The 25,873-nt window shown below is 48.1% G+C and overlaps 10 protein-coding genes across 10 annotated transcripts; 3 read left to right on the top strand and 7 right to left on the bottom strand.

Moving 5' to 3' along the window:
• Nucleotides 1–264: 264 nt before the first annotated feature.
• On the top strand, nucleotides 265–1,992 carry EV420DRAFT_1568775 (ubiquitin C-terminal hydrolase). The gene is made up of 6 exons (XM_060474191.1): nucleotides 265–490; nucleotides 537–850; nucleotides 899–960; nucleotides 1,011–1,470; nucleotides 1,526–1,744; nucleotides 1,801–1,992. The coding sequence occupies exons 1-6, from the start codon at nucleotides 361–363 to the stop codon at nucleotides 1,903–1,905; spliced, it is 1,290 nt and encodes a 429-aa protein (XP_060326165.1). The 5' UTR covers nucleotides 265–360; the 3' UTR covers nucleotides 1,906–1,992.
• A 172-nt stretch (nucleotides 1,993–2,164) lies between these two features.
• On the bottom strand, nucleotides 2,165–3,477 carry EV420DRAFT_1568773 (armadillo/beta-catenin/plakoglobin). The gene is made up of 8 exons (XM_060474190.1): nucleotides 3,118–3,477; nucleotides 2,954–3,022; nucleotides 2,836–2,901; nucleotides 2,747–2,785; nucleotides 2,557–2,691; nucleotides 2,446–2,502; nucleotides 2,315–2,391; nucleotides 2,165–2,255 (listed from the first exon to the last, which is right to left on the bottom strand). The coding sequence occupies exons 1-8, from the start codon at nucleotides 3,358–3,360 to the stop codon at nucleotides 2,243–2,245; spliced, it is 699 nt and encodes a 232-aa protein (XP_060326164.1). The 5' UTR covers nucleotides 3,361–3,477; the 3' UTR covers nucleotides 2,165–2,242.
• Nucleotides 3,478–3,534: 57 nt separating this feature from the next.
• Nucleotides 3,535–3,879, top strand: EV420DRAFT_1568769 (uncharacterized protein). Its single transcript, XM_060474189.1, has 2 exons — nucleotides 3,535–3,665; nucleotides 3,774–3,879. The coding sequence occupies exons 1-2, from the start codon at nucleotides 3,556–3,558 to the stop codon at nucleotides 3,859–3,861; spliced, it is 198 nt and encodes a 65-aa protein (XP_060326163.1). The 5' UTR covers nucleotides 3,535–3,555; the 3' UTR covers nucleotides 3,862–3,879.
• A 66-nt stretch (nucleotides 3,880–3,945) lies between these two features.
• EV420DRAFT_1568768 (uncharacterized protein) lies at nucleotides 3,946–4,529 on the bottom strand (the record flags this gene model as incomplete). Its single annotated transcript, XM_060474188.1, has 2 exons — nucleotides 3,946–4,052; nucleotides 4,118–4,529. Coding segments are annotated over 2 exons (488 nt in total), but the record flags the coding sequence as incomplete, so codon positions are not given.
• A 1,072-nt stretch (nucleotides 4,530–5,601) lies between these two features.
• On the bottom strand, nucleotides 5,602–6,307 carry EV420DRAFT_1647770 (uncharacterized protein; the record flags this gene model as incomplete). The annotated part of the gene is made up of 2 exons (XM_060478078.1): nucleotides 5,602–6,021; nucleotides 6,071–6,307. 2 exons carry the CDS (start codon nucleotides 6,305–6,307, stop codon nucleotides 5,602–5,604), a joined length of 657 nt encoding a protein of 218 aa, XP_060326161.1.
• Nucleotides 6,308–7,244: 937 nt separating this feature from the next.
• Nucleotides 7,245–8,592, bottom strand: EV420DRAFT_1568762 (uncharacterized protein). Its single transcript, XM_060474187.1, has 4 exons — nucleotides 8,388–8,592; nucleotides 7,933–8,327; nucleotides 7,760–7,880; nucleotides 7,245–7,698 (listed from the first exon to the last, which is right to left on the bottom strand). The coding sequence occupies exons 1-4, from the start codon at nucleotides 8,541–8,543 to the stop codon at nucleotides 7,357–7,359; spliced, it is 1,014 nt and encodes a 337-aa protein (XP_060326160.1). The 5' UTR covers nucleotides 8,544–8,592; the 3' UTR covers nucleotides 7,245–7,356.
• A 199-nt stretch (nucleotides 8,593–8,791) lies between these two features.
• On the bottom strand, nucleotides 8,792–9,356 carry EV420DRAFT_1647768 (hydrophobin 2; the record flags this gene model as incomplete). The annotated part of the gene is made up of 5 exons (XM_060478077.1): nucleotides 8,792–8,839; nucleotides 8,895–8,982; nucleotides 9,038–9,111; nucleotides 9,168–9,245; nucleotides 9,294–9,356. The coding sequence occupies 5 exons, from the start codon at nucleotides 9,354–9,356 to the stop codon at nucleotides 8,792–8,794; spliced, it is 351 nt and encodes a 116-aa protein (XP_060326159.1).
• Nucleotides 9,357–11,920: 2,564 nt separating this feature from the next.
• Nucleotides 11,921–12,904, bottom strand: EV420DRAFT_1568755 (uncharacterized protein). The gene is made up of 7 exons (XM_060474186.1): nucleotides 12,787–12,904; nucleotides 12,675–12,732; nucleotides 12,607–12,620; nucleotides 12,480–12,557; nucleotides 12,336–12,428; nucleotides 12,168–12,276; nucleotides 11,921–12,113 (listed from the first exon to the last, which is right to left on the bottom strand). Exons 1-7 carry the CDS (start codon nucleotides 12,871–12,873, stop codon nucleotides 11,986–11,988), a joined length of 567 nt encoding a protein of 188 aa, XP_060326158.1. The 5' UTR covers nucleotides 12,874–12,904; the 3' UTR covers nucleotides 11,921–11,985.
• A 321-nt stretch (nucleotides 12,905–13,225) lies between these two features.
• EV420DRAFT_1568753 (X-domain of DnaJ-containing-domain-containing protein) lies at nucleotides 13,226–15,031 on the bottom strand. The gene is made up of 6 exons (XM_060474185.1): nucleotides 14,643–15,031; nucleotides 14,492–14,598; nucleotides 14,169–14,438; nucleotides 13,816–14,117; nucleotides 13,623–13,767; nucleotides 13,226–13,569 (listed from the first exon to the last, which is right to left on the bottom strand). The coding sequence occupies exons 1-6, from the start codon at nucleotides 15,010–15,012 to the stop codon at nucleotides 13,348–13,350; spliced, it is 1,416 nt and encodes a 471-aa protein (XP_060326157.1). The 5' UTR covers nucleotides 15,013–15,031; the 3' UTR covers nucleotides 13,226–13,347.
• A 1,522-nt stretch (nucleotides 15,032–16,553) lies between these two features.
• On the top strand, nucleotides 16,554–25,402 carry EV420DRAFT_1713851 (uncharacterized protein; the record flags this gene model as incomplete). Its single annotated transcript, XM_060479668.1, has 14 exons — nucleotides 16,554–16,689; nucleotides 16,738–16,848; nucleotides 16,899–17,065; nucleotides 17,113–17,155; nucleotides 17,208–18,437; nucleotides 18,494–20,508; nucleotides 20,566–20,641; nucleotides 20,694–21,278; nucleotides 21,328–21,437; nucleotides 21,488–21,563; nucleotides 21,614–24,208; nucleotides 24,261–24,855; nucleotides 24,903–25,067; nucleotides 25,122–25,402. Exons 1-14 carry the CDS (start codon nucleotides 16,669–16,671, stop codon nucleotides 25,400–25,402), a joined length of 8,070 nt encoding a protein of 2,689 aa, XP_060326156.1. The 5' UTR covers nucleotides 16,554–16,668.
• Between the last annotated feature and the right edge of the window lie 471 nt (nucleotides 25,403–25,873).

The following is a 25,873-nucleotide window of genomic DNA, read 5'->3' as shown; positions in this document are numbered from 1 at the left end:
GCTTAGGACTGGAGCCTTCCAATTCAGTCCATCATGTCCATCATGATAGCCGTCCTTCAGTATTCAGTACAACACTCGCCGCATTATGAGCAGAAGGTCGAGAGCCATTCCATTTGTCGATATATCAATATGCAAACAAGTGTTCATGAGCGCTCAGTATTTTGATTTTAAGGCTCCATTCAGGGCGCTCCCGAGTCGCAACCTCAGCTGGACATCCGAATGTGACAGTTTCAAGTGGGGGAGCTAGTTAGATCCGTTTGAAGGGTATGAGTAAAGCAGTTGGCGCACTGCCACCGAACAAAGTTAAGAATCTCCGGTTTACCGGTCCGAAGGCTGACGGATGGCTTACGCTCATACTCCATGGCTTCCACGTCCAATGTCCGGCTGGATTCTGTCACCTCCGAAGCTGCAATAAACAACGATTTCGACAACCAGAATGAGTCAATAGATCTCGTTGGTGGTCCATTTGCCGTCATCGAATCGGACCCAGGTGAGCCCTTCAGCCCAGTTGCATCCTTACTCACGTGGTGCAACAGGCGTTTTCACATCTTTGACGCGTAAACTGGGAGTCAAGCACCTCGAGATCGTCGAAGTATATGATATAGAACCTTGGGCTGTCGACCACCTCCATCCGTACGGCTTGGTTTTCTGCTTTCGCTGGCGAAAGGACACACATCGTCCTGCCGACTTTAAGGATCCAGCTGCTGAGCATGTATGGTTTGCGAACCAGCTTAGCGACGATGCATGCGCATCTCAGGCCCTTCTGAACATTCTTTTCAACTGCGCAAGCGTCGATATCGGGACAGAGCTGAGAGAGTTCAAAGAACATACGAAGGAAATGTCTCCCGAGGTGGGTCTATGCGCATCTACCTCTCCTTACTCATTCAGAACACTACAGATGAAAGGGCTCGCGATATCGAATTCTTCTCTGATCCGAAACGCTCATAATTCTCTCGCTAGGTACGTTCCTTCAAATCGCTTAAACGTAGTCGTATATCTAATGACACCAGACCAGCCGACCTCCGAGGCGCCAACAACGCCTTGACCACGATCATCCTCGATGCCGAGAAGGAGAAAAAGAAACGAGGCTCCAACCCTCCCCCGAATAAACGCGCCAAGACCAAGAAACCCCCAGCTAAGAAAGCCGAAGAAGGCGACGAGGAAACATATCATTTCATCGGCTACGTCCCTGCATATGGCAAAGTCTGGGAACTTGATGGGCTCAAGTCGGGACCCTTAGAGGTGGGCGACGTGGCGGCCAAGACGGAGTGGATGGACGTCGTTCGGCCAGCACTGAGGACGAAGATGCGTAAGTATGGCGGTGCAGGTGAGGATGGTGGAAACAATATCCAATTCAGCCTCCTGGCTATTGTGGACGATGCGTGTGAGAAGGCAAGCGACGAGTGGGAGTATTGGAAGTCGGAACGGCGGCAGCTTGAGCGGCGTCTAGAGGAAGGCTGGCAGAAGGCGGTGAGTTGGTGTTTATGTTGGTACCGCATCATCTACATGTTGACATCATGAATAGGTCGATTCGGCACTTCTCTCTGCTGCTGCAAATGTGTTTGACGGCGGAAGCGGACAAAAATTTGCTTCTGATTTCGCCAGTAGACGCAATGATAGGGATCGAGATATATTGATTATGGACCAGGATGCTCTACGGAACGCGTGGGAGAAATGCGTCACCAATGCTATGAGGGCCAAGGTGGCTGTAGAAGAGGAGATGGTGAAAGCACGGAAAGACCACGTAGGCTTTTTTGTCGTCAGGAGCATTCGTGTTCTTACCTGAACCCTCCCCTGCAGACTGAACACGTAAAACGAACACACGATTATGAGCCATTCTTTGTCGAGTTTCTGAATCGCCTAAAGGACGAAGGTCTTCTGCCAGGGTTGCTTGCAAAGAAGTAACACTGTTTCCACGGACTTAGGGATATAGCTGTATTGATATAATTTGTGATGTAACGATTGGAATTCATTCGATAACGCGCAGAGGGTAAGCGATCGGGATTCAAAGACCCACGCATGGCAAGGTGGTGTCCGCTGACAGCTGAACTGGCGAAAAAGTGACGAAAGCAGGGAACGAAGCAGCTGGACTGCTCACGAGTCACGACTGCGGGGACGAGAGCATTCTGTACTTTGGATTTTGCCTTGTCTGATCTTCTTGGCAACGAGAACTGAGTATGGACTCATGAAAAGGTGAAAATGTTTGCAGCAACAACTATGAACGTAATCAAGGACAAATTCTCTATTCGCAATACCTAGAAGAGGAAGAGCATGGTCATCAAATGGGAGAGCCAGAGATAATGACAATACGTGCCTTCTTTCACCAAAGTCGCCTAGGCCTGGGATAATATACGCCTTCTCATTCAAGCCCTGGTCGATCCACCCCGTAATCTTTGGGAAGAGCCCGGTTAGTGATGAATCGGATAAGTGAAGGATGATGCTTACCACTTTGAGTTTGGGATATTTTCCGCAGAATGTTTGGAGGCCTTCGGGAGAGGCGATCTGTGAACGAATGCATTGATGATTAGAAGCGACGAGGGGTGGTCGGACTCTTACAAGATTGATGAAAATAATCCGCTCCTCGGGAACACCATGCTCGATGAGAACTTCGACTGCCTTCATTGCTGAACCGCCTGTCGCGAGCATGGGGTCTAGAAGGAGAACGTAACGAGCAGCGATATCTTGAGGGAACTACACGCGGTCTTGGTTAGCCTGTTTACATAGACCTAAGATAGACAGCCGCCACCTTGGAGTAGAACAGTTTAGGAAGCGCCGTCTCCTCGTCCTTCGCTGCAATGAATATAATGATCACGCCGTAGTCTATGGACAACTCACCCGCTGAATCAATATCTTTCCGATTCGAACGCTCCTGCAAACCTCCCGAAGACCTGCTTCCATAGCCTGAGAACGCGAAATCAGGCATGTAATGATTACATTGACACGGATCCGTCACCTCGCCAGCCCGTAGGATGGATACTCCACATATCTTGCCTTCAAAGCCAACGCCTTCGTATGTCGTGCCCTAAACGTGACGCCAGTCAATGAGAGAACAAGGCCAGGCAGCGCACACGACACATCCACGCGTAGACATGCATGTGCAACCCAGAAGAGACCCACCGTCGGCGTCGTAATAGTGCGTTTCACGACAGGCAAATGGTTCAACCCTTCCTCGACGAGCAGCCTGATGATCCTGTCAGAGTAGAAGAGGAAATCGCCCCTGGACGTGTCTTTGTCCCTGATGATGGTGTACAGAGCCTCCAATTGCGCTGTTTGAGGGAGGGTGAAGACGGAGGGTGGTACAGGATTCATGTGTGACCGGTTCGTCGATGGCTGGGGTGGTGGAACGGGTACTGTTGCCATTATTTATTTAACACAAAGTGGTGGTGAGGCCTTGAGGAGGAACTGATAAGAATGGGACGTCCGGGGTGATGATAAGAGGAAGAAAGAGGGGCAAGTCAATGAACTGCCTGTATAGATCAAGCGCTGATAACCACATGTCCCTTATTCTTCCTTCTTTGTCTCGGCCGTACTTTGCCCGTAGGCCACTCTTGGCCGATGCCCTCAAAGGACGCGAACATATATCGAGTTATTACAGCACACGGGTATGTACTTTTACTGTTACTCTATGTCAACAAGAGGTATCACTCGCTAAGGATCTTGAAAAAGTGTCAGAAATGATACCAAGGCGTAGCAGACGCAAAGGTCGACTTCTATATATACATACCGCGTCAAAAATGACGTGGGCGTTTGTTTCAATGTGATCTGACCTTTAGACTTGGAGATGCGCCAAAAGAGTGCACTAAGGGCATATTTATGTTGAGTTTTCACTGGCTTGTCGCGTTGTTAGCTTTCCTGGCGTAAATGTCGAGAAGAATGTCGTAGAAGCGCTTGCTGAAATTTGAAACCTCGTCGAGGCCGCGGAACTCGGCCCGCATTCCGAGGTTCTCACGATACCAGCTGCCCAGGGCCTACGCGTTCAACTTCCTTTATCCTCGCAAGTAATCCTAAAAATTGGTAGATCATATATCACTATCACGCTCGGCGAAAATGAGGTGAGGGAACACAATTTCTGACAAGCTATGTCCTACTTGGACTGAGGACAACCGTATAATTTTAGTTTATTTCCTCCTTTACGACTGTCAACAACTCCGAGACATCCAAAGTCCTATTGAAGGTCCTCAAGGGAACGAGGACAAAGACATCATGTATGGGGACTGCAAAATGGACAACCTCCCCCAATCCCGTTACGCGATATACCGCACCCTCAGGTGCCAAAAAAACTTCACTCCATATATCAGCAGTCTCCAGGTTGCAGGCCCTTTCAATAGACAGTGCCTCGTCCGCTGTCCCACCTCCATCTGGACGTGGTACCCCATAAATATGAACACCATGAGGTACTGGGATTGGACGCCCGTCAGAGTTAATGAAAGCAAACTGGTATTGGCGCAAGTCTGCCGTATCTCCACGCCATATGCCAATTTGGTGTTTTTCGCCTTTAAATTTATTATCGATGTCCACAACATGCATCATCTCATCTGGCTTAGGATAGCGCTAAACGGAGAGATTGGTCAGAACAAAGACACCATGAATTAAGAAAGAGCGCACGCCAATTGCTTTTTCACGGTAACCATTTGACTCAATGTCTTGCCGGAACGCTTCAATGGCAGATTTGGCCGCCTCGATAGAGCCATATTGTGAAAGATAAAATTCTTGTACAGCCTGGCGGCTGTGGCCAGTGGGATAGGTGACGCTCAACCAGTCTATCCAGTCTAGCTTATCGGTCTTCGAGGATGGAACGGTGACTGTAGGTTTGCCGGCAGAGGTCGTAGAATTCATGGTCATAGTGACAGTGGTGGTGGTGGTTCGAAGCTAGTCTCGCATCTTGAGCTCGGACAGGGGGATTTTTGAGATTGTCTCAGACAGAGGCCTTCCGGGACGCCAGGAAGGAAGGAAGTTTGTTTTATTAGTCGTCGGTGCTCCTGAAAAGAAACGCAACGACGTCCGTACTACAGTTAGTTACTCTGGGAAGGTATAACGCTAGCTAGATTACTAAATGTACACCAGTAAGCTGGCCGTGCATGAGAGCTCTGATTGCATCCTTCTGTCCCTGGGGTTCGTTCTTTGTACCGCCATAATATGCCCGCAAGTACTCCCATCTTCTCGTAGCTCCCATTAAGTCGCCGAAAATGTTCTAGTCATAGCATGCTACCTGTGAACACGGCGTATAGTGCGAAACAGGGCTCTTGTTGCTTTCAACAAATGTTCTACATTTCGTGCTTGAAAAGAGTCCCGGGCGTTGGAATCCGAGAAGCTCTTCTGGCCGATATCGCAGAGGAACCTGATATTCCGCTGGTACTGTAGTGATCGTCCAATTTCTACTTGGTCCTGAGCATCTGCTGCTTCAGGCAATGCCTTCGAGGGTAAGGAAGCCTGGCGCTGTTAGATGGCAATCTCGCAAAAGGTGTCCAATTACATTAGACTATACGCCAAGAACAATAGGACAATTTGCAGGATAACATAAGTAGCACCTTTCGCAGTGGCTAAGGAATAGTAGGTAACGGACACAGGCCGAAGCAGCAGTCAACGATTCTGAGGAAGTTGTCAGTAGACATCCAAGTCAGTATAAGAAAGCAGTATCACCCTATTGAAGATCCTCATCGGGGCGAGGACGAAGTCGTCATGTATAGGAACTGCAAAGTGAACAACTTCCCCCAATCCCGTTACACGATATACTCCGCCCTCAGGTGCCACGAAAACTTCACTCTTTATATCAGCAGTCGCCATGCCAGCATTCCTTTCAAGAGATAGTAGCTCATCCATCGTCCCACCTCCATCTGGACGTGGCACACCGTAGATGCGAACACCATCGGGTGCTGGGATCGGACGGCCGTCGGAATTAATGAAAGCGAACTGGTATTGGCGGTCGTGTGCCATATCCCCCTGCCAAAAGGCAATTTTGTGTTTATTGTCCTTGTCATAGATGTCCACAACATGCATGATCTCGTCTGGAGCAGGATAGAGCTAAATGTAGAGATTAGTCAGAGCAAAAGGCGCCATAGAAAGAGCGTACGCCAATGCGTTTGAGACTGCTGCCTGCAGGGCCGACAACTTGGCGGCGGTATTCGTCAACGACAGATTTGGCGGCGTCCATAGAGCCAAAGTGTGAAATATAAAAATCTTGTATCTCACCGCGGCTATGGGTGGGATAGGTGCGACACAACCAGTCTATCCAGTCCAGCTCCGAGTCAGCAGTCTCCGAGGACAGGGCAATGGTCGCAGGTTCGCCGGCAGAGGATGTAATTTTCATGGCCGTAGTGGTTGAGGTTCGGAAAGACTAGTTCCGGTTTGTATGTCGCTGTGGAATAGGAGGTAAGACGGTCTGAGACAGCCTCTGAATTTTGTTGAGGGTTACAAGGTCAGATCATACTACACGCACTGATGCCTCGCTGAATTCACCATTCCATGTCGACTGAGCTCTCGACATTCAAACGTTTAGGCGGCACTTGATTCACCCCAACGTCACAGGGCACGAACAGTTTCGGCGGTTATGTTATAAACAGAAATCCACCGTTGTCGAAGGAAAAGTGATCCCTGGCTGATGACGACTCGTATGAGGAAAATCGACATTGAACGTGTCCTTGAGATCACTTCTGAATCGAAAAACCGAACAATGAGGATATTGACGAATGGAGACCGTCGGTCTCCATTCCATTGCTAGCACGTCGTTCCCATAGGTAAACGATACAAGCGACTTGTGACCGTGATGGACAGACCGGAACAGCGAATTAAGGAGCACAGAAATAGGCCTGCATCTGCCGTTTTTCTGGGATCTTTTACTGAAAAATCGGATGAAGACGAAGGAGATGGCTTTTCATTGCTAGCGCACATCGCAGAGTTAAGGAGCAGTGCCTGTATCTATCGTTCTTGCTGTCCTCTGGAGCACAGGTTAAAAAGGCAACGGAGAAAAAGGAAGAGAGTAAAAGCACCTTTTCCTTTTGACTTTGTTGGCGCACCCTTCCCTCTTCCCTTCCTATCGACAGTATCTTGGAACGTTTGGTTCCTCCTCGTCCACAATTTCCAACGCTGGGTATCGACGGGCAATCGCAGAGATGTTGAGGGCTGGTCATTGGCCGTACGCGTAAAGGTTTGTAACTAGCCGGCCCTAAAGCTAAAGGCCTAAGGCCTAAACCTCGGTGGACTTCTGGCAAGTACGATTGAAAAGAATATGACCATGCTGAGCTACCCCATATTTGCAAAATTTATCCACAGGATGAGCAGAAGCAATGTAATTCCAATTTCCATCCGTGTTAGAAACATACATAAGATGTACATCAAATACCAGCAACTTAGCACTAGTCATCGGTCACAGTAAAAGCAGCCACGAATATAAAAGAGAGTACCATGACTCTCCCTCCCACTTCTTTCATCTAAGTCGAACATCTCTTCATCGCTGTCTTTCCACCGCCACAGAGTGAAAGACTTCCACGCATTCCCATTAGGCCGCTTTCCTCGCTCAACTCGTCCATCAATATCCAAAAGGCCAGTCTCCAGCATAGAGGGAGACATGACTGTCATACTTCGTATGGAATCGTCCGGGTCGCCTGGTACACGCCGCAGCAAAGCAGCAGGAAGATGTTGCGTCGTACCGCTGGGAAGCAACAACGTCACACTTCTTGTCCTTCGATCGATAGACTGTACCTGGTGGGAGATATGCATAAGTGAATATCGAAGCAAAGAAAGAAAGAAAGAAAAAACGAACAAGTGCATCCTTCTCGATGACGATATTACCATTCATGAAATTTCGTTTATATGAGATGAGATCCCCAACTTGTATGACGGCGTTGTGGACGAGGTCTGTAAATTTCACCTCGGCAGCTTGCCTGTGATAGCATGAAACTTGTATAATCGTTTACAGGGTAAGATGGACCATACCCTGCACGAGCAGATGACTCGGGAAGCGTCAGCCACTGGGCGTCGTTTCTGGTTTGCCTTCCCCACTCTTCGTCTTTGTACGGCGCTGAAAGCGTACCATCGCGTATACCTTGTTTGCACTTCTCCACCTTGGAGGTATGGCTATCGGTGGTCCACCCAGAGAATATGTGGTCTTGGAAGGTGTGTGCGGCGGAAAGGAAGTGCGCATCGGTGAAAACGGAAGGGTCGAGCGTTCCTGACGACGACGAGGATGATGATGATGAGGTATCCCTGCTCGGGTGGTCGTTACTAATGGACTGCTGGTATCCAAAGAACGCCGTCGGTGGGAGCAAGGTCGACAAGACGGCCCGTGAGTCCTCAGAGAGCAAAGACCAAGTTTCGGCACTGAAGATTGTCTATCAAGAACTGTTCAAGAGATCCAGTAATTCTGCGAAGACTGGGGAAGAGGTACGCACGGAAATATCCATCTTTGTCAGGGCACTCCGTGGATTCTTCAAGAGGTGCTGCATGTTGGGGCCGTCGTTAGAGGCCGGCTTTGAGGCCGGGGCTGCATATTGAGGTGTCTTAGAGCTGACAGCGCTTCGGGTCGTACGTCTTGGTCGAGTGGACATTTGAAAGAGGGCGTCATTAATGTTGGAACTGTCTACTCTCTGAGCTGAGTAGTCTTAGTGTGTTCCCACGTGATGATGATGCTTAATATTGAAACCCTCGGGCCGACACCCGCTCTTGTCCACTCAGTGTGGCTTCGATGAAGAGAATTTGGGTAACAACAGACAGAAAGCAAGTTTTATCATTGATGACTCAATTTACGAACAGATAGCAACACCAAAACATGTCTGAATATGTATACGATCAACGGTCAAAGGTTGAGGTTGATGGGAGTGCATCCAACGGCGATGAGACCGTTCTAGGCAGAAAGCTATTTAGTGCACTATAACAATGTCGAGGACTGTTTGACTTACGAAGTTGTTGTTCTCGCAGCAAACGGACTGCTGGGTGCAAGAATTTCCGCCGGCTCCAATAACCGAAAGCGGGTTACAGTTTAGACCGCTAAAAGAAAGCCTCAACTTTCCCGTAGAATGCTTAAAGAATGACTGTGACTTACACAGGGACGTCCACACTTGGGAGAATGATACCGAACAGCCCAGTTAGCAGCACAACTAAAGGGAGCGAGTTCGCCTACACACATGAATAAGAAGGGATGGTTCAGCACTGCCAGATCAAGAAAAACGTACGGGGCCAGCCTGGTTGCAGCACTGGATGCTACCGGTGTTGCATTGGCCGCCAGTGTCGGTAGCCGTGGTAGGAGCGGCCTGCTATCAATGAGCATTGTACAAAGCACGAATCATGGTAGGGCCTACCATGGCGGTGGACGTGACAGCAGTGAGTATGACAACAGTAGCAGCAAAAACACGAGAGAACATTGTGGATACTGGAGGAGAGTATGCGAGAATACAAGAGCTGGATTGCTGAAGGTGGTCGAATCATCCAAGGCCTTTTATAGTGCTGGTCAAGGATCCATTTCGCGTACGAGTGCGGAATTACTTACCTTTCGAACTACTCTGGTGATCTACAACCTCTGGAAAGCCGATATAGATCCTTCGTGTCATGCTGGGGGCGTCTAGGCATTGTGTCCTGGCCTAACTTGCGAAGAATCATTTGCAAAGAAGCATGGTAGATCACTGGATCGACGTACGGATTATCACCGACGTAGGACTTCATATTACATGTCATTTTGTTTAACTGGCTTTCCGTGTTGGGATAAGCTAGCGCAAGTGAAGTACGGCGCGACGATAGCCTCGCTACAACTTTTTCGGCTCAAAAACGGCGCGTAGAAATTCACAGATAGGATGTGTCAAGTCACCAGATACGAAGTTGACACAAGAGCCCGTGGTCCGCTAGGAACTAGACTAGATCCGTCCATGGATTGACTCGGCGAAGCAGAAAATTCCAACCGCTGGAGGCCAGTCAAAATTAGCACCTGTATTCTGACGATCTGCAGCGACGGAGGATACGAAAGGCTAAGAGGACCTAGGCCATGATCGGTATTTGCTACAATCAAGCAGATAGCTGGTGAAAAAAAAAAGAAGTCTGCGCCGGCGCCCAGGAGTCAGGACTACGATCCAATTCCAGGGAGGAAAGTTTGGCAAGTAATATGGCATTTCGGGTTCAGCTCGGCCAAGTTCCTTACATGTGCCCCAGTGATCTGCGCGTGGTAGCCACAAAATCCATGTATCGATTGCGGGCGGCGTGCTACGTCGGCAAGTGGTAGAACGAAACCAAAGAGGGTTCAAGCACAGCCACCGCCAGAACTAAACTTTAATTTTCCCAAGACGTTCACTAGTTGAAAAAATTTCTTTTCCTCACCAGAATGCGTTGTTTCTATTCCATTCCACCCGAGTATTTGTGGCGTACATTCTTAAATTCACATTGTAACGCGGAGTCGACTAACAATGAGCTGACTGTCAATTCAGATAGGCTACTACCGACGCCGTCGAAGGAGCGCGAGTGTATAGATAAAGAGAAGAAGGCACGAGGTTTTTTTCGTGCAGACAGACAGCTATGGCGAAAATAATGAAAAGCATATAGATTCTAGTCGGGTCTCGGGAATCAATAACCATATTGTGCGTATGATTTACAGAAGCGCAACTACTACTGGCAGCCAGCTGCCGTTCGTCGCCAATACATTGCTGAGGCGGGCCTGGACCTAGTTCAATATCAGGTGTTATTCAACTCGAAGGATGAAGCCGTGAAGAAACTTTGTTTGACCCTCTAGCATCAGGATCGCGAGCCGCGGCGAGTAGGAAGTTCAACATCCTTGATAAAGTTTCGCTTCTCCTTGACCACGGTGTTACGCTGAGAACAAGGATTTCACATACTATCTCAGTCTCCTTGGTGTCTGTCTGGTCTGACTGCCGCTACAACACCATGGCTTATGACGGCTAAGTTCACTGGTGCTTACACGGCGTTCAAGTTATACCGTGGCTCTTACCATGCTCAAACTAGCAAAGTCCTCAGTCCTCTGCATCAATACTGGATCCGGCGACGAGGCCCTGGATTTTTCACTGCACGTCAATGGTCGACTTGGTCTATTGGAGGAAGGAGGTAGCAACGCGCCATCATCAGTTTCTTTACTTATGCTCATGCTTTGGCACAGATGCTGCCTCGGACATCGAGTACCCGCCTTCAAAATGAATTTTCGTTAATATGTATCGACCAACCTTATTAAATTCATACGATAACGTCAGACGTACCTATCGACGAATGATGGTCGGCAATTTTGCACACACGTTCGAGCGAAAAATGTGAAAATTTCTCCGATGCACCAGGTCCAGCAGTTCCGAGGGGCATCTGGAAAATGAGATGGCACCCAGAGTCCAACTAAAGTCCTTTGCGTGTGCTTCAATGATCAGTGGTGGCCACCAAATCCACATATCGATTGCGGTACGCGTGCAGCGAGCCAGCTCTGTACCCCGCCATAGCCAGAACTAACCTAAATTTCGACGTTCAACGTGTAGCAGAGAGATTTTTCTTCTGACCAGAATCGGCTGTTTCTATTCGGCCCCAAAATCTACTATTCAAAATTCTACGGCTGACAAGAATTTCTAGGATCACCTAAGGATGCTTCAACCGACACGGCGGCCCGAGGGAGGGACAGACTGTATGTATTTCCATCATTTTTACACTTGATTCTTAACATCATCACTTCACTCCTACCTCAACTATGCTGCAGAATTATGACACATCTACCTGCTTGCTAGCTTCCCGTCTTCCTCTTGAGTCGTTTCTGATACCGAGCGGAGTTTCTCATGCATTCCAAACATCCGTTTGCTTGTACTCAACGTTGAGATTGCAACTCAGTCCTACGAAAATAGGCCATCGCAAAGTTTATCTTGCAAGGGTCAGATGCTTGGTTGTGAGAGTATACGTACAGTGATACTCATAATACGAATTTCTGTCGACTTATGCTGCTCAATCAGACCACTACCAGGGAATTACTGAAACGATATGGCATTCTCCAAGTGAAATGAAAGTGCATAACGAGAAAGAGAACTAAGCGGTGGTGAAATCGATACAACTCTCAAACGTCTGCTTTGGTGCATACCACCACCACTGAATCGCACAAGCACCTGCAGTGGTGCATGTGTCTCCTAAGTCTGGGATTGTAACGTTGAAAGAAGCTAGACGTCATCGTTACTATACTCTGCCACGGAGGAGTCAACAATCAGACTTACTTTCGTTCTTGGGCCATTGGGACGGACCAAGGGTGTCGTTCGCATACACAGGCCATGTGAAGAGGCGAGCAATGGGCGTTTGAGTAGCAAGGTTCACTACGGAAACGTTCTAGGCCATGACATTGACTATGAACGGACGATTTAGAAGGACAGCATGTAAACACCAACCGCGTATCCTGTGTGATGGGCCTCGATGTCCACTGCGAAGGGAACGACCTGTCCTGTGGTGTACACTCGAGTATTGGCCACATTGTCTTCGTACTAGAAGGACAAAAATCAATAAACTACTTCATCAACGGTCATGCAGCTTACCTGGTAGCCACGGCAGAAGAACAAGTGGCAAGCGGTGGCGTTGTAGTCGGAATCAATCTTAGCAGCAGCGGTTTCCACCTATTTGTGCTGGTTAACAGCGTACGGTGAGCCAGGCGAATCACCATACCGGCCCATATTTATCTAAAAGTGAGATTTGAGTAGGGAGATTTAAGATGTATGATGAAAGTACTTTACCAGATTTAAGGACCTTGTAAACGGCAGCGCCGCAAGCTTCTAGATTAGCGTCACCGATCTACAAAAAGCATAGTGATGCGGCAGGACATTGCAGGTTGCAAAAGGAACCTACTACTCGGGGTGAGGGAGTAGTAACGATTCCATGAGCGAGCGAAGAACCAAAGAGAGCCGCTAGAACGAGGAAAGAAAAGATAGCCATCGGTGTAGCGCAAATTTCGCTTAACGACAAGGGTTGGAGTTGGTCATGAGTCTTTTATGCGTTCCCCAAGAGAAATCCAAGCGACCGCGGCCCGCGAGAGACAACGCAAGCGGTCCGCCGGAAAAATCTCTGCAACAGAGTTGTGATTGCGCGCGTGGATGTCGGTGAAAGCTCGCATTTCTTCAGCCACTGCCTTCCATCGCCAGTTAGAGCCTGAGACTCGTATTACTGGACCATATGGCTTATCGACAAGAACACGGTATCAGAAGGCTTGTATTTTGCTTCGGTGGGAAACTGTAAGTTGAAAGATGGATATTGAACGCCAAGAATTGTCTAAGAATTAATTTCAGTTGCGTTGGAACAAGATGCATTGAATCTACGATACCTAGATGCTACTGTATACTACATACCCTGGGGCCTGATATGACTAGAATTACAATGATTGTATGCATGAAACACAAAATGCAACATGACTCATCGTCCTTCTCTCGCTCGACTGCTTTTCGTATCAACCCTTACGTACTCACCCTCATCCAGCTGACCTTGCCCGTTCTCCTTCTTGACCGACATGTACACCTCGCCGAGGATCTGCATCGCAACGGCACGCATCTGTGCCTTGTCCCGTGTAATATTGGGATCTTCCAGAACGCGATCACATGTTTCCCGTAGGACTGACTCAATTTCAAGTTTGGTGCCCTATCATATCGAATGAAATGATGAACGATATCGGAAGACGTGGGGGTATTCACCTTGAACAGAGCCTGCAGCCCTTTCTCCGCAGCTTGTTCCTCCAGCTTCCGCTTATCTTCCGGGCTTAGATTGCCCGCCTTCTCGGCGGCTTGTATCTGGTCGAAGACAGTCTTGAGCTCTATCGCTGAACGAAGCGTAGACACGCTGCAACAATTCATTAATAGTGGACGACAGGAAAGGAAAGCCCCTCACGTCTCGCTGAATACATGGTATTTTCCTTGAACGTTGTGAAGCCAACCACCGACGCCAAGGAAGGTCTGATTGGTAGCCAAATGATGTTTTGCCTTGGATGCATAAACAAATCCAATAGCTTGGAGAAGTTCAACGCCGTACGATTCTCGCTTAAGCTCTTCGGCCTCAAGTTGGCATATTGTCCGCCAACTTCGCGTGACATCGGCGTCATTGGGACCGGTCGCGGACTCCGTGAAGATGCCCAGCTTGCGCCCAAGGTTTTCGACCAGCTTCTGGACCCGTTCCGCTCTTTGTGCTGCTTTCTAGAAGTGAAGGAACTGAGAATGACCGCCGCCATCGACAGAGGGGCCTACCTCTGAAGCCTTCTTTCTGTCTCTCTCTTCCTTCTTCGCCTTTTCTTCCTCGCTCAATATTGGCCTCCCTTTGGAGTCCTTCGGTTCATTCCCCTCTGCTTCTTCTGCTTCCTGCAACGCAGTCTTCATATCTCTAGCCAGACTGATTTGACCAATAATCGGGGCGAAGCGATCACCACCAAATATAGCGCCGAACACCTCTTCTGGATCTACATAGCCTCCCTCTGGAGCGCTCTCCTTAGGACCAAACTCGTTGTACTTCTTCCGCAACTAAATAAATATGTCAGGCAAGTCAGAATAAGAGCTAGAAAAGGATGGATTACTTGATCGTCAGAAAGGGTTTGATAGGCAATAGCAATTTCTTTGAAACGCTCCTCGGCATTAGGATCATCTGGGTTCTTGTCGGGATGATGCTTGATAGCGAGACGGCCTGGAAGGAAATGAGACGCGTTTAACGAAGGTTATCCTACGTACGATATGCTTTCTTTATATCATCTGTCGTGGCAGTGACTGGGACGCCCAAGATGTCGTAATATCCCGTTTCTAAAGGGCGTTCTTGGGTCCCAATTTTCCTGCCTTTCCTTGCGAAAGAAGCCTGGCTGGATGAAGGCTTAGAGTTGTTAGTTGATGATGGGGTATTCAGTGCTGCATGCGAGGGTACTTGAGCCGGATAGAATGCATGAGATAGTATCGTTTGACATGAAAAACACCGGATCTGTAAGAGGGTTCCTGGTCGTGGCTGAGGTGTAGGCATGAGAAATTCAAGATGTGCGCTGCATTTCTGGCAGTTCGTTTGGATGTGAGGCAATACAGGCCTGGAAGGAAGAACAGGGTACACTGACATGGCGGCAGGAGAGAGCGCCAGTGCCGCGTGGCTGTGCCGCTACCTCATCTGACGGCTTTGCGGGTAATCCCGAATCTCTCCATTTTTAGTGCGAGTCCTCCAAGTCGAGAAAGTCCAGCAGCTCCTAATTCTCAAGCAGCGATAGATTCAAATACAGTTGAGGTCTCCGCGTTCTTCGTGTAGAACTTCTCTCTTGCTTTTCATAAGCTGTAAATGAGGACGAAATGACAAAAATCGCCATGGTTGTTTCGTTGATTTGATTTTTCGCATTCATACTAATACTCACCCTCAGATTCCGGGAAATGCTGTGACTTGAAATTCATCTAGATTTGAAGTGCCTTGAAAGGCTGTACGGAGGGTCACCGGATTCCTCCTGACCAGAATACAACTCTCTTAGGGCGCCAGCTGGCCAAACGATGTACATCTATTTCCTCCTGAAAATGGGAAACACTGTGACCAGTAATAGCTGTGAAGAGGTGCCCATCGGTCAGCTTGCCTGTCCGGAACTGCATTAGGTCTGGTCGCTTATAAATTATAAAAGTCAAAATGGACTAACGGTACTATGTATATTCTTGTTAAATAATTAAAGTAGCAACTTATAAGCTATGAATATCGTCGATACTCTTTCATATTGTCCAGTCGAAGGTGGTTCACAGCACTCTGATTTTGGGGGCTATACCATGTCTCAGCCTGTCTGGGCGTGCCGACGATGCCTCCTTTCATGACAAAGACCCAATTTTGGACAAAGTGTAGACAGTTGTATCATGAAACCCGCCATTCTACTTGGACTACTACCTGCAGGAATTGTTCAGAACATATAGCTTTACAAAAGCGTGAAGGATTGGAATTCCTGCTACGTTAGTAGAAGGTCTTATAGAGGATGGATGGTAGCCGAGTTTTTGACAGCTCCCCGAGCCGTCTGTCATCGGAATTTCTATGTATGGTGAATTTGAACGGCGTGCCACACATAAATTTCTGTTAAAGTCAGATTCTCGGTGTGGCTGTTGCTTTATTTGTCACTTTGTTTACTGTGACTCATATTACTATCACGCTCTCCACGGAATTGCGCGGCCGAACTTGCATTCAGCTCTCCAAAGTGTTTCTGAGAGAAAATGCGAGCTGGTGGCAGCAGATGCCGCCACCGAGCGAGGCTTTTTTGAGCAGCACCCTTATTGCTGTTAGTTTTTGAAGTCCTGATCATAACTTCTTACTAACTGATTCATGATTGAACCTCAGAGTTGGAATCAGAGCCGATCCCAGTGATTGTGGGTGAATTGTATAAGCGAGGTAGTTTTTGAATACTTTCATGAGGAGCGAACGTAGCAGGCTTTGCCCCAAAGCGGGCCTTACAAGAGTTATGCAAGTATATCGGGTAAAGGTTTGCATCATCAATTTCTGACAACCTGATCAGGATTGATCAGGACCGAACGGCATTTGGAGCCGCGTGTCTTGTCTAAATTAGTTGCCGGCCGCCTTGTGTCTTCAGACCATGAATTGGTACGGATCTATCCTTCACCGCAACCAGGACAAGTTCTTTGACTCTCAAATCTATTACGACGACTTGAAATATGGATAGTGGAAGATAAAAGGGCAATCAACTCCAGCAGTGACGTACAGCGGCGCCCCATCTTCTCATCAACAGAGTAAGCTCCTACCATGGCTCAGTCGTTTGGGGAGGTAAGCATACGATAGTATTCCAGGATTTAACTGATAGAAATCCATTAGTATGCTCGACCCACCGATACAATAGCCGCAATCTTAGGAACATATCCATTTTCTATCGGTCTCTTTCGAGAATTGATTCAGAACTCTGATGACGCCAAGGCCTCAAAGCAGGTCGATACAACAATCTTTTCTGGCTTCTGAAATACTAAACCGTCACAAAGGTCTTTGTCTTGGATTTGAGAAAGCATTCGACAGACACCCTATTCGATGACAAGTTGGCCGGCACGCAGGGCCCATCTCTTCTCGCGTACAACGATGCGCTTTTCACGCAGGAGGATTGGGAAGCCTTGCAAAGCATTCATAGGTCTTCCAAGAAGACCGACAATACGTCAGTCTTTTCAATTTGCAGGCCCTTCGCTTCTTATCATGCCACAGGAAGATTGGAAAGTATGGTATCGGATTTCGCTCCTGCTATCATGTACGTCGTCCGGGTTCTTTCTTTCTTATTTCTTTTTCGACCTTTTCTTCAGATAACAGACTATCCACAAATCCTCTCCGGCACATCCCTTGCTATCCTGGACCCCCATCACCATTTTAGCGAGTCAGGCGGAACCAAATTAAACTTTGCTGAGCTCGGAGACTCATGCGCTGACCACTTGTCCTGCTTTGACTTCTTTCTGCCGCTCAGCAACTCTCGAACACCCTTCTCGGGGTCTATAATCCGACTTCCCCTTCGCACCCCCGAATCCCAGAGCAGCATCAGCAACAAAGTTGTCACTCCAGGAGAAATACGCACCCTCTTTCGTGACTTCATTGAAGAAGAGCTCGACATTTCTCTTCTATTTCTCAAGCACGTCTCCAAGATTGAGATTCACGAGATCGACGAGCAGGGAGTTCAAACCTTTCTCGCTGGCGTGTCGATATCCAAGGGATCACCTTCTCAGTGGGTAAATGACGGCAGCCACAGCACACTGATAGAGACCATCAGCATCACATCACCGTCCCGAAATGATGCCATAACCTGGCGCATACTCCAGTCTTCATTCGATCAAGCCGAATCGGCGTCATTGATATCGTATAGATTAGGACGAGACGCACATCCCTTACTTTCGAAGCACAAGCTGGTGCCTTCAATATCACTCGCCGTTCCCATGTCCATCGTGACGGCCGAACAGACATCTGGTCGACTGTTCACATACCTTCCACTTCCCATCCGCACCGGATTCCCATGTCACGTCCACGGACTCTTCGCGCTGACTCAATCGAGGCAGAATCTCAGCAACAAGACAGAAATCGGAATTGTCCGTGGAAGCGACGACAGTGTCCTTGTCGAGTGGAATCAATTACTCTTCGAGAAGTACCTTCCCAAGGCTTGGGCAACACTTTTGCCTATTCTCATTGAGCAAGATGGGCTCAAACAGATCTATAGAGCTTGGCCGGCTGCACAACCTATCGTGGAAACGGGTGATAGCACGTATTGGCAAGACCTGCCTCGTCATCTCCTCACAGCCGTTGTCTCTTCGGGGTTTATGGTCTGGCCTCTTGTCCCACGCAGCCCTAAGAATAGGGCTCGGAATACACCAGTTGCCGCATTCCAGAATCTGCGATCTGTCATCGTAGCAAGCAGTGCAATCGACGTCAAGGCCCTTCAGGCCCTGGTAGATGCAGGATTGAATATCATACAGCCCCCTGAATATATCATGAGGGCGGATATCAATCATACGGCATTAACTCCGGACATCGCACATGCTGGATTGCTCGTAAGTCGCTTCCGTCTCATGCTGTCATGGTATTCATCTAGGCTTATGTTTAACAGCACCATGTTTTTGAGCTGGAACAGCTCGGCGCTTCAGATGCTAGTGCCTCACTAGCCATTTTGGAATATCTTCTATCGACAAAGAACCTTACGCTCATCCTTGGCCTCCCTATCATCCCATTAGTCAGCGGGAAATTCGCAACGCTTCAGCATGACACCCCAAACGTCCATGTTCTACTAGAGAAGGCTGAATTCGCTACGTTCCAGGAGTTTGATGGCTCAGCTGTACCCTTGGACAAGCTTTCGAACCCTACTGGAGAGCTTCTGCTTACACAGGGTACCGACGGCTACAACCTGAAGCACCTTCGTCCCGAACATGTTGTGGATTATCTGCGAATGTCTCCATTTGGAATAGATTTTTCGACCGCTGAGAAATTCAGCGAGACTGCTGTTCTGTGGTTATCGAAGTTCTGGGAATGGTTAAAAGAGTGGAAGGAGAAGGAGGCATTATTGCCGGTGATTTCTCAGTTCCGCCTTCTGCCATCAAGGAACGGGTCACTAGAATTTGTTGGTGATGGACTGTTCTCAGGGGAAGCATTGGAGGCGTCAGTACAGTCCGCGCTTCAGTTGCTGCAGATCAAATTTCTACATCCGAAATTCTCAGTTGCTGCTCGGAATGCCCTCAAAGACGTACCCGGTACACTGCGAATGCCAGACGCGGACATCCACTCTCTCCTCGACCGTATACGATTCCCTATCGGCTCCAACTTAGACAAGCAGACAGCTACCGTCATCCTGGACTTTTTGATCCCTTCTATCCTCGATTTCTGCCGTACCGAACGCCTTAGCGATAGCCAAAGATACAAGCTACGATCATTACCGATCTTTCCAATGCTTGTCCCTTCGAAAAGCCCGGTCAAACCTGAAAAGACGTCCAGATTTCTGGGTATCCCGCTGAAGGCCCCAAAGACAAACACGACGAAAGCTGTTGGTTCCATTCCTGATGGTGCTACTGTTTACGGGGTGATGACCTCGACGTCCTTCCTCCTTCCACTCGCTCGTGACGTTGTATATCTCGATGGATCAAACATTGACCTTGCAATATTATCCCATATCGAGTCGGAGAACAGTGTGCCGCTTTCAGAGATCGACGTTGTAGCTCTTACTCTGGAACATTTTGGCGAGCAGTCCAAGTTCCTCCAGCACGCGTTCCTGGAGTATATGGTCCAACAGCGCGATAGCTTGCCTCCTCGTTTGCTAAAGATACTCCAAACGACGAAGTTTATACCTGTCATTGACGGCTCCCTGCAGTCAGCAGAGCATGTAATTGACCCCACGATGCCAGTGATGACTCTGTATACAAACAGTGGAGATCGTGTTCCGAGGTCGATGGATGATGATGCAGGCTTCGTTTTGAAGCAACTAAGGCTCCTAGGGGTACTTCGAGGAATTCTGACGGCAGAGATCCTCCTCGAGAGAATACAGCATATATCTTCGATACGTGATTCTCATCCGAAGAACGCCAGAGAGATATCCATTCGCCTGGTTGATCTTTTATCTACTTCTGGGTTCGACTGCACGCACTTGGAGATACCCGTGGACGCAAGGTGGCTACCGACAAACCAGGGGTTGTTGAATCATGAAGAGTGCTTGGATCGTGGTCTGCACCGTCCAGAACTGTTTGACGAAGTATATCCTTTAGTAGAGGAGACTATAAGCGTCTCTCATTCTCTCCGGTTGGCACTTGGCTGGGATAAGCCGCTTTCGTTTGCTACCTTGAGCCAGCAGTTTAGCCTCGTCATCAGTGCACGCGGCACGAATAGCGCCTACAAGAAGCTCAGGGTTATCATAAAGGAGTTCAGTCAAAGGGCGCTTTCAGAGGAAGATCTAGCGACCTTGAAGGATATTACCGACAGTCGTGCATGGATTCCGATAAACTCTCGTTATATTGCTACTACCAGTCATGCAGTATTCTTTCTTCCACTTCCTCTAGCAGGATTCCATGAAATCCCTCCGGCTTTAGCTGATCGTCCTGAAATCCGTGAATTTCTGTTTAAGATGGGATGTACGGAGAGGTGAGTATCTACTATCTGTCCGCCGTAGTTGAGGAAAGTTGATAATCGAGTTTATAGGCCCTCGATCGATATCCTTGTGTCCGAACTCAATAATCTGCATAAGTATCCGGCTAGCCCAGACAAAACGCAAATGGTACCGTACATTTTCCCGCATCCAGTTTTTCCTCAGCTTAAGATTTACGCAGGCTCTTTTGATATTGAAAGCTCTCCCACTCAGTATGACCGAAGAAGAACGCTCAAAGATCCTCGTTCCTGATGTGTCCGGACAACTTCGTCCCTCAAGCGAGGTGTACTTCAACGACCTAGGCGATCGGGCGTTCATCGAGGCCGGAGACTTAACACTGGCGCATCCCCAGTTGAATGAGCAGATAGCCAAACGTCTCCACATGAGCAGACTGGGTCTCAAGTTCCTTCACTTGAAAAAACCGGCTGTAGATATGGGCGAGAAGCTAACGACCACCATTCGAAATGTTCTGAAGCAGTACACAGAACAACAGACACTTACCGAGTTCTTCGCTAATGCCTCGGACGCAGGAGCCACGGAGTTCAAAATCTTGGTTGATGATCGCCACGCTCCGTGCGAGCGTTTACTTTCACCCATTATGGCACCGTTCCAGCGCTGCTCCTCCTTGATTGTTTACAACAATAGTACGTTCACACAGACGGACTTTGAAGGCATCTGTAAAACTGGAGTGGGCGGAAAGGAAGGCGAGACAAGTACAATTGGACAGTTTGGTTTGGGGGCTCTTTCTATGTTTCATTTCACGGAGGTATGTATTGAACATATCGTGCGAGTGATATCCCTGATGTTCCTGGCAGCTGGCAATGATTGTCTCCGGTGACAAAGTTCTATTCCTCGATCCGTCCAAGACACACCTACCGTTTGACGATTGGGCTTCATTGCTCCTGCCCCTTCAACAGATGCAGCGGTGGGTATCTTGCAGTCGAGGTTAATATTGCACCTGACTTTATTAATCAGGATGTACTCAGACCACCTCGCCGCGCTTAACGGATTATTCGGCTTTAAGTTATCGTCTACTACTTCTTATGACGGGGTAAGACCGGTTGTTTCTGTATGACGCAAAGTCACTCATGTTCTTCTCAGACCCTTTTCCGATTACCCCTCCGAAACGCTTCTCACTTAAACGATTGCTCCATCTTGCGTAGTGGTCAAACTGCCGACTATGTCCGGGACTATATCGTCTGGCCCTACTGGAAACAGGCCCAACAGTCGTTGTTGTTTACCAGAATGAGAAGTGTCTCCACATACTATCGGCACAAGTCAGGTCGTATCAGTGGCGGTTGGAAAGTAGAAGTCAAGGCAGATGACTCTACGACATCCGACGGGGATTTTTCTATTCGCAATCGCTATATAATTGGATATGCATCTCCAAAGGTCGAACCAGTACAAGAGCGTTGGACGGTGGTGACGACATCCCTCCCTGTCACGAGCTTACCCTCCGAATTCAATTCTTTGAAAGAACCCCACCGCTTGCGGTCTCCCATCATCGTAGGACTTGCCGCACGGACTACCGCACGAAGCCCGAGCAGTCACAATCTCTTTTCAACACTACCTCTGCCCATGACCTCCACGCTACCATGTCATCTCACAGCGTCATTCATCCTTACACCCGATAGACGACACATCAGATTTGACGATTATGACAACCTCGAATCACAGTATAATCGGTGGATATTGTCTACTGTAGCGCCGCCTCTCTATCTCACACTTCTTGAAAATCTACTTGTAGTGGTCGGACGTAATGACATATGGTGGCCGGGTAATACGACGCAGCAGGACAGCGTCACTCGACTTCTTGTCGACCGATTCTACACAGACGCTCTTCCCTCTTGTCAGCGTCTAATTTGTCCCAGTCATTTCAATCCCTCGATTCGTATTCGACCTTCAGATGCCGTGATCCTCGGGAACCAGCCTGCCTCAGTGACGCATGTGCTCGAGCTTCTTCGCTTGCCACGATATGTCGCATTCCCTCCTATCATCTGTGAACGTTGCTCAGGACACATCAAAACATTTAATCAAGAGGTCTTGAGAGACGAGATTGCTTTGCGTGGTTTCAGTTTAATTGCTGGATTTGAGACGGGAAAACTCACGACAAATGACATCCAAAGTCTTCTTGACTACTTGTTAGAAGATCCCTCTATCAGTTTAATGGATCTTCCTCTTCTCCCTCTGGCAAACGGATCGCTTGTCCCTCTACATCCAGCTGATTACAAGAAGAAATACTATATATGGAAGCTATCATCCAGAAAGCAAACGCTTTTCAACTCAGGGGACCTAGTGCATCTAGACTTCGATGCAAACCGGCTAACGCAGAACGGCTATAATGTCTCAGAGCTTCAGGCATCAGACGTTGCGAACTTGATGCGTCCCTTCATTACGGAGGCCGACATATTCAATGCGAAGAGCGCCAAGGACGAGGCTTGGATCAAAAAATATTGGAAAGAATTTCCCAGCTTGAACATGGATCCCGATATCCACGCCCAAGACTTTCCAGTGATTCCCACCATCCGCCCTGGACATTACGTTTCCATGAAGGCATGCAAAAACCTTCCTGACGTCGTAACGGTTGGTATCACTGAGCCTGATTGGCTCCCAGATTGTCTAGATAAACTAGGCATATCTGCTGTTCGGCGTAACGACGAAAGACTGCCTACGTCGGTACGCACTGTCATCTTGGCTCAGCCCGTCGTCAATATTGACCAAATCATCAAACTATTTGAGCACAAGACTTCTTCATTCAAAGCACTGGATGACGAAACGCTCGCCAAGTTTACAGCATGGTGCAGAGATAAGATCGGTCAATGTTCTTCCGAAAATATTTCAGCAGCTCGCTCGCTTCCCATCTGGCCCTCTCCTTCGCAGGATGGCAAGCAGTACCTTGCTGCGAAGGAGAAACGAATAGCCATGGTTCCTTACCAGTTTCCTCATGATGTCATCAGTCCATTCATGAGCTCTTCCTGTGTCGAGTTCTCTCAAGGCCTTCGTCATCTCGGCGTGTCGCCAGTGGGCTTGGATACTTTGTGGAAAAAGCTCAAACTTCCCAAAGAACTTGGTCCAGATAATACGTCTGCTTATAAGCGGCTCGTCACTGCTCTTATATCTGACCAGTCCTTCACAATTCGGGAGATACCCCTTCCCAATGGCACTCGTCGACTTGTTCCGTCAAACACATTGTATGCTCGCGATCCCCTGTTTACTGCTGCCTTCGGGTCGTCCGAAGCACATTTTATGCTTGAGGAATTTATCGACCTTGAAGCTCGACTCGGGCCATTTGGACTAAAGAGCACGAACAATTTAGATACAGATACATTCTTGATTTGCGCAACTTCGATTAACGATGACGTTTCCGGTAGAGATCGAGACGGACGAGCAAGGCTAGTATTCATGGCTTACTGCGAAGACCTACCTCTTCGTATTGCTGTCAACGAAAACCAGTCTTGGCGACAGTTGGATAACCTGCGTTTTATTCCTCGACTGCCTCTCAGGCAAAAGTCAATGGGGATCGCAGAACTCTCTCCTTATGTCAAACAATTGCCTGAGGTGATCTCCCCAAACGAGATGATACTACCGGAGTACGAGCCTATTGCCTGGTCTCAACGTGCTATTTGCACGGTTCGGCCCGCTGAAAGGGTTCTCCTCGCAAATCCTGGTCTCGGGAAGCCGGCCAATTCTGACGTGGTATGTCTTCGTTCTAGTCTTCAACATCCTTTCTTATTTACTGAAACAACAGATCCAACACCTGCGTGTGCTTGCATTGGAAGTAGCAAGAGATCATACTTTTGATAGGCACGTATTATCTGATCTGAAGGCCACATACAAATGGCTCGACGAACATCAAGATGAAGTCGGGGAGGAAATGATCAAGCTTCATCAAGAACGTCTTTTCTTAAATGTTGACGATCCGAAGAGCGACGTCTGGATGTGGAACTCTGCTGACGAAATGTTTTTCAATATCACCGAAACCGAAGAGTTCAAGACTGTTCACAAATTTCTGGAACCGTACAAGGATCTTTTATACGTCTCTGGCGTAGAGAGTATCAGTGATCCCCCCCGTCCTGAACCCGTCCTATCGTCGGTCGAAGCGCAGTTCTCTAAACTGAGAGAGGGATTCAACGTAATGCGGCTCGAAGAGAAGTTAACTGATGTTGTGTTTGTTACGGAGGATGATCAACACTTTGCTGCGCACCGATCATTTTTGTCGCCGATGAGCGAATATCTACGTGACTTATTTTGCGGAGAATTCACTGAAGCCGGCCCTGCTTCTGCAGATGAGCCGATCGAAGTCAGCGTGGAATATCCAGGAAAGTGTTTGAAGACCGTACTAGGTAAGGATGTGCTCCGGGGCCCTGTATCAGCACTGATCTGTCTCTAGACTTCATATACACCGGAACTACACCTGATTTTGACGATATTGGCCTTTCTGTTCTCCTAGATATCCTAGACTTGTCGCAATATTGGGGTTTCACCGAACTAAACGAAATTACCCAAGCCAGGATCATCGGAGGGAGTTTCATCAACCCGGTAACGTTTGATGATAGTAAGCCTCTTCCCGTCATTCATCCTTTGAATGGATTCTAAGAAATTATATCAGTCCTTCATCGCGCAACTGTCCTCGACGCCAAATTCCTTCTTGATGCTTGTGAATATTATGAACGCAAAAACAAGGATGCTATCCACCGACTTCGTGGCGAAGGCAGGGTTCGGAGGGAGAACCCACGATATATTCCAGTCAAAGCGAAATCTACGCCGATTATTCCGTTGGATGACAACAGTCCGATCAGCAATAAACTACGACCTCGAAAGGTCCGCAGATTCATGCACCGGATTTCGATGAGCTTCTCGCGTAGATCAAGAGTCGTACCGCAATCTTAGCAGATTAGATCTCCCAAGAATGTATTTTTACTGGCAGCGTTTGTACCAATAGATGCTGATCTACGCTATAATTAGTATCACAACGATGTATCACTATCTCTTAATATCATGCTGAAAATTATACATATCTACCTTCAATATTATATCGGTACCTACTGCGGTAAAACTACCTCTAACACAATTCCTTCCTCCATTAAGGAACGTGGCGTGTCATTTAAGCCCTCTGACCCTCAAATTTTAATTTAATGTCCAACAGTCCACACTCATCAAAAAAAAATTAATCCTCATCCTTGTAGAGTAGAATTTGTCGAGCAGTGCAATACTCCGTCGCATTTCTCTTCCTGACCTGATACTGACGAATATTGAATAAGACTAAGGAAGGTTTAAACTGGCTGGATGACATGACGACGACTAGAGGCGTCTAAACCCTAAGATGCAAATACCACAACGAGGAACTGGAGGCCACCATCT

Source organism: Desarmillaria tabescens, assembly GCF_030435595.1.
Source record: "Desarmillaria tabescens strain CCBAS 213 chromosome Unknown EV420scaffold_44, whole genome shotgun sequence".
NCBI classification, from domain to species: domain Eukaryota; kingdom Fungi; phylum Basidiomycota; class Agaricomycetes; order Agaricales; family Physalacriaceae; genus Desarmillaria; species Desarmillaria tabescens.
This window is presented reverse-complemented; position numbering and strand designations above follow the sequence as displayed.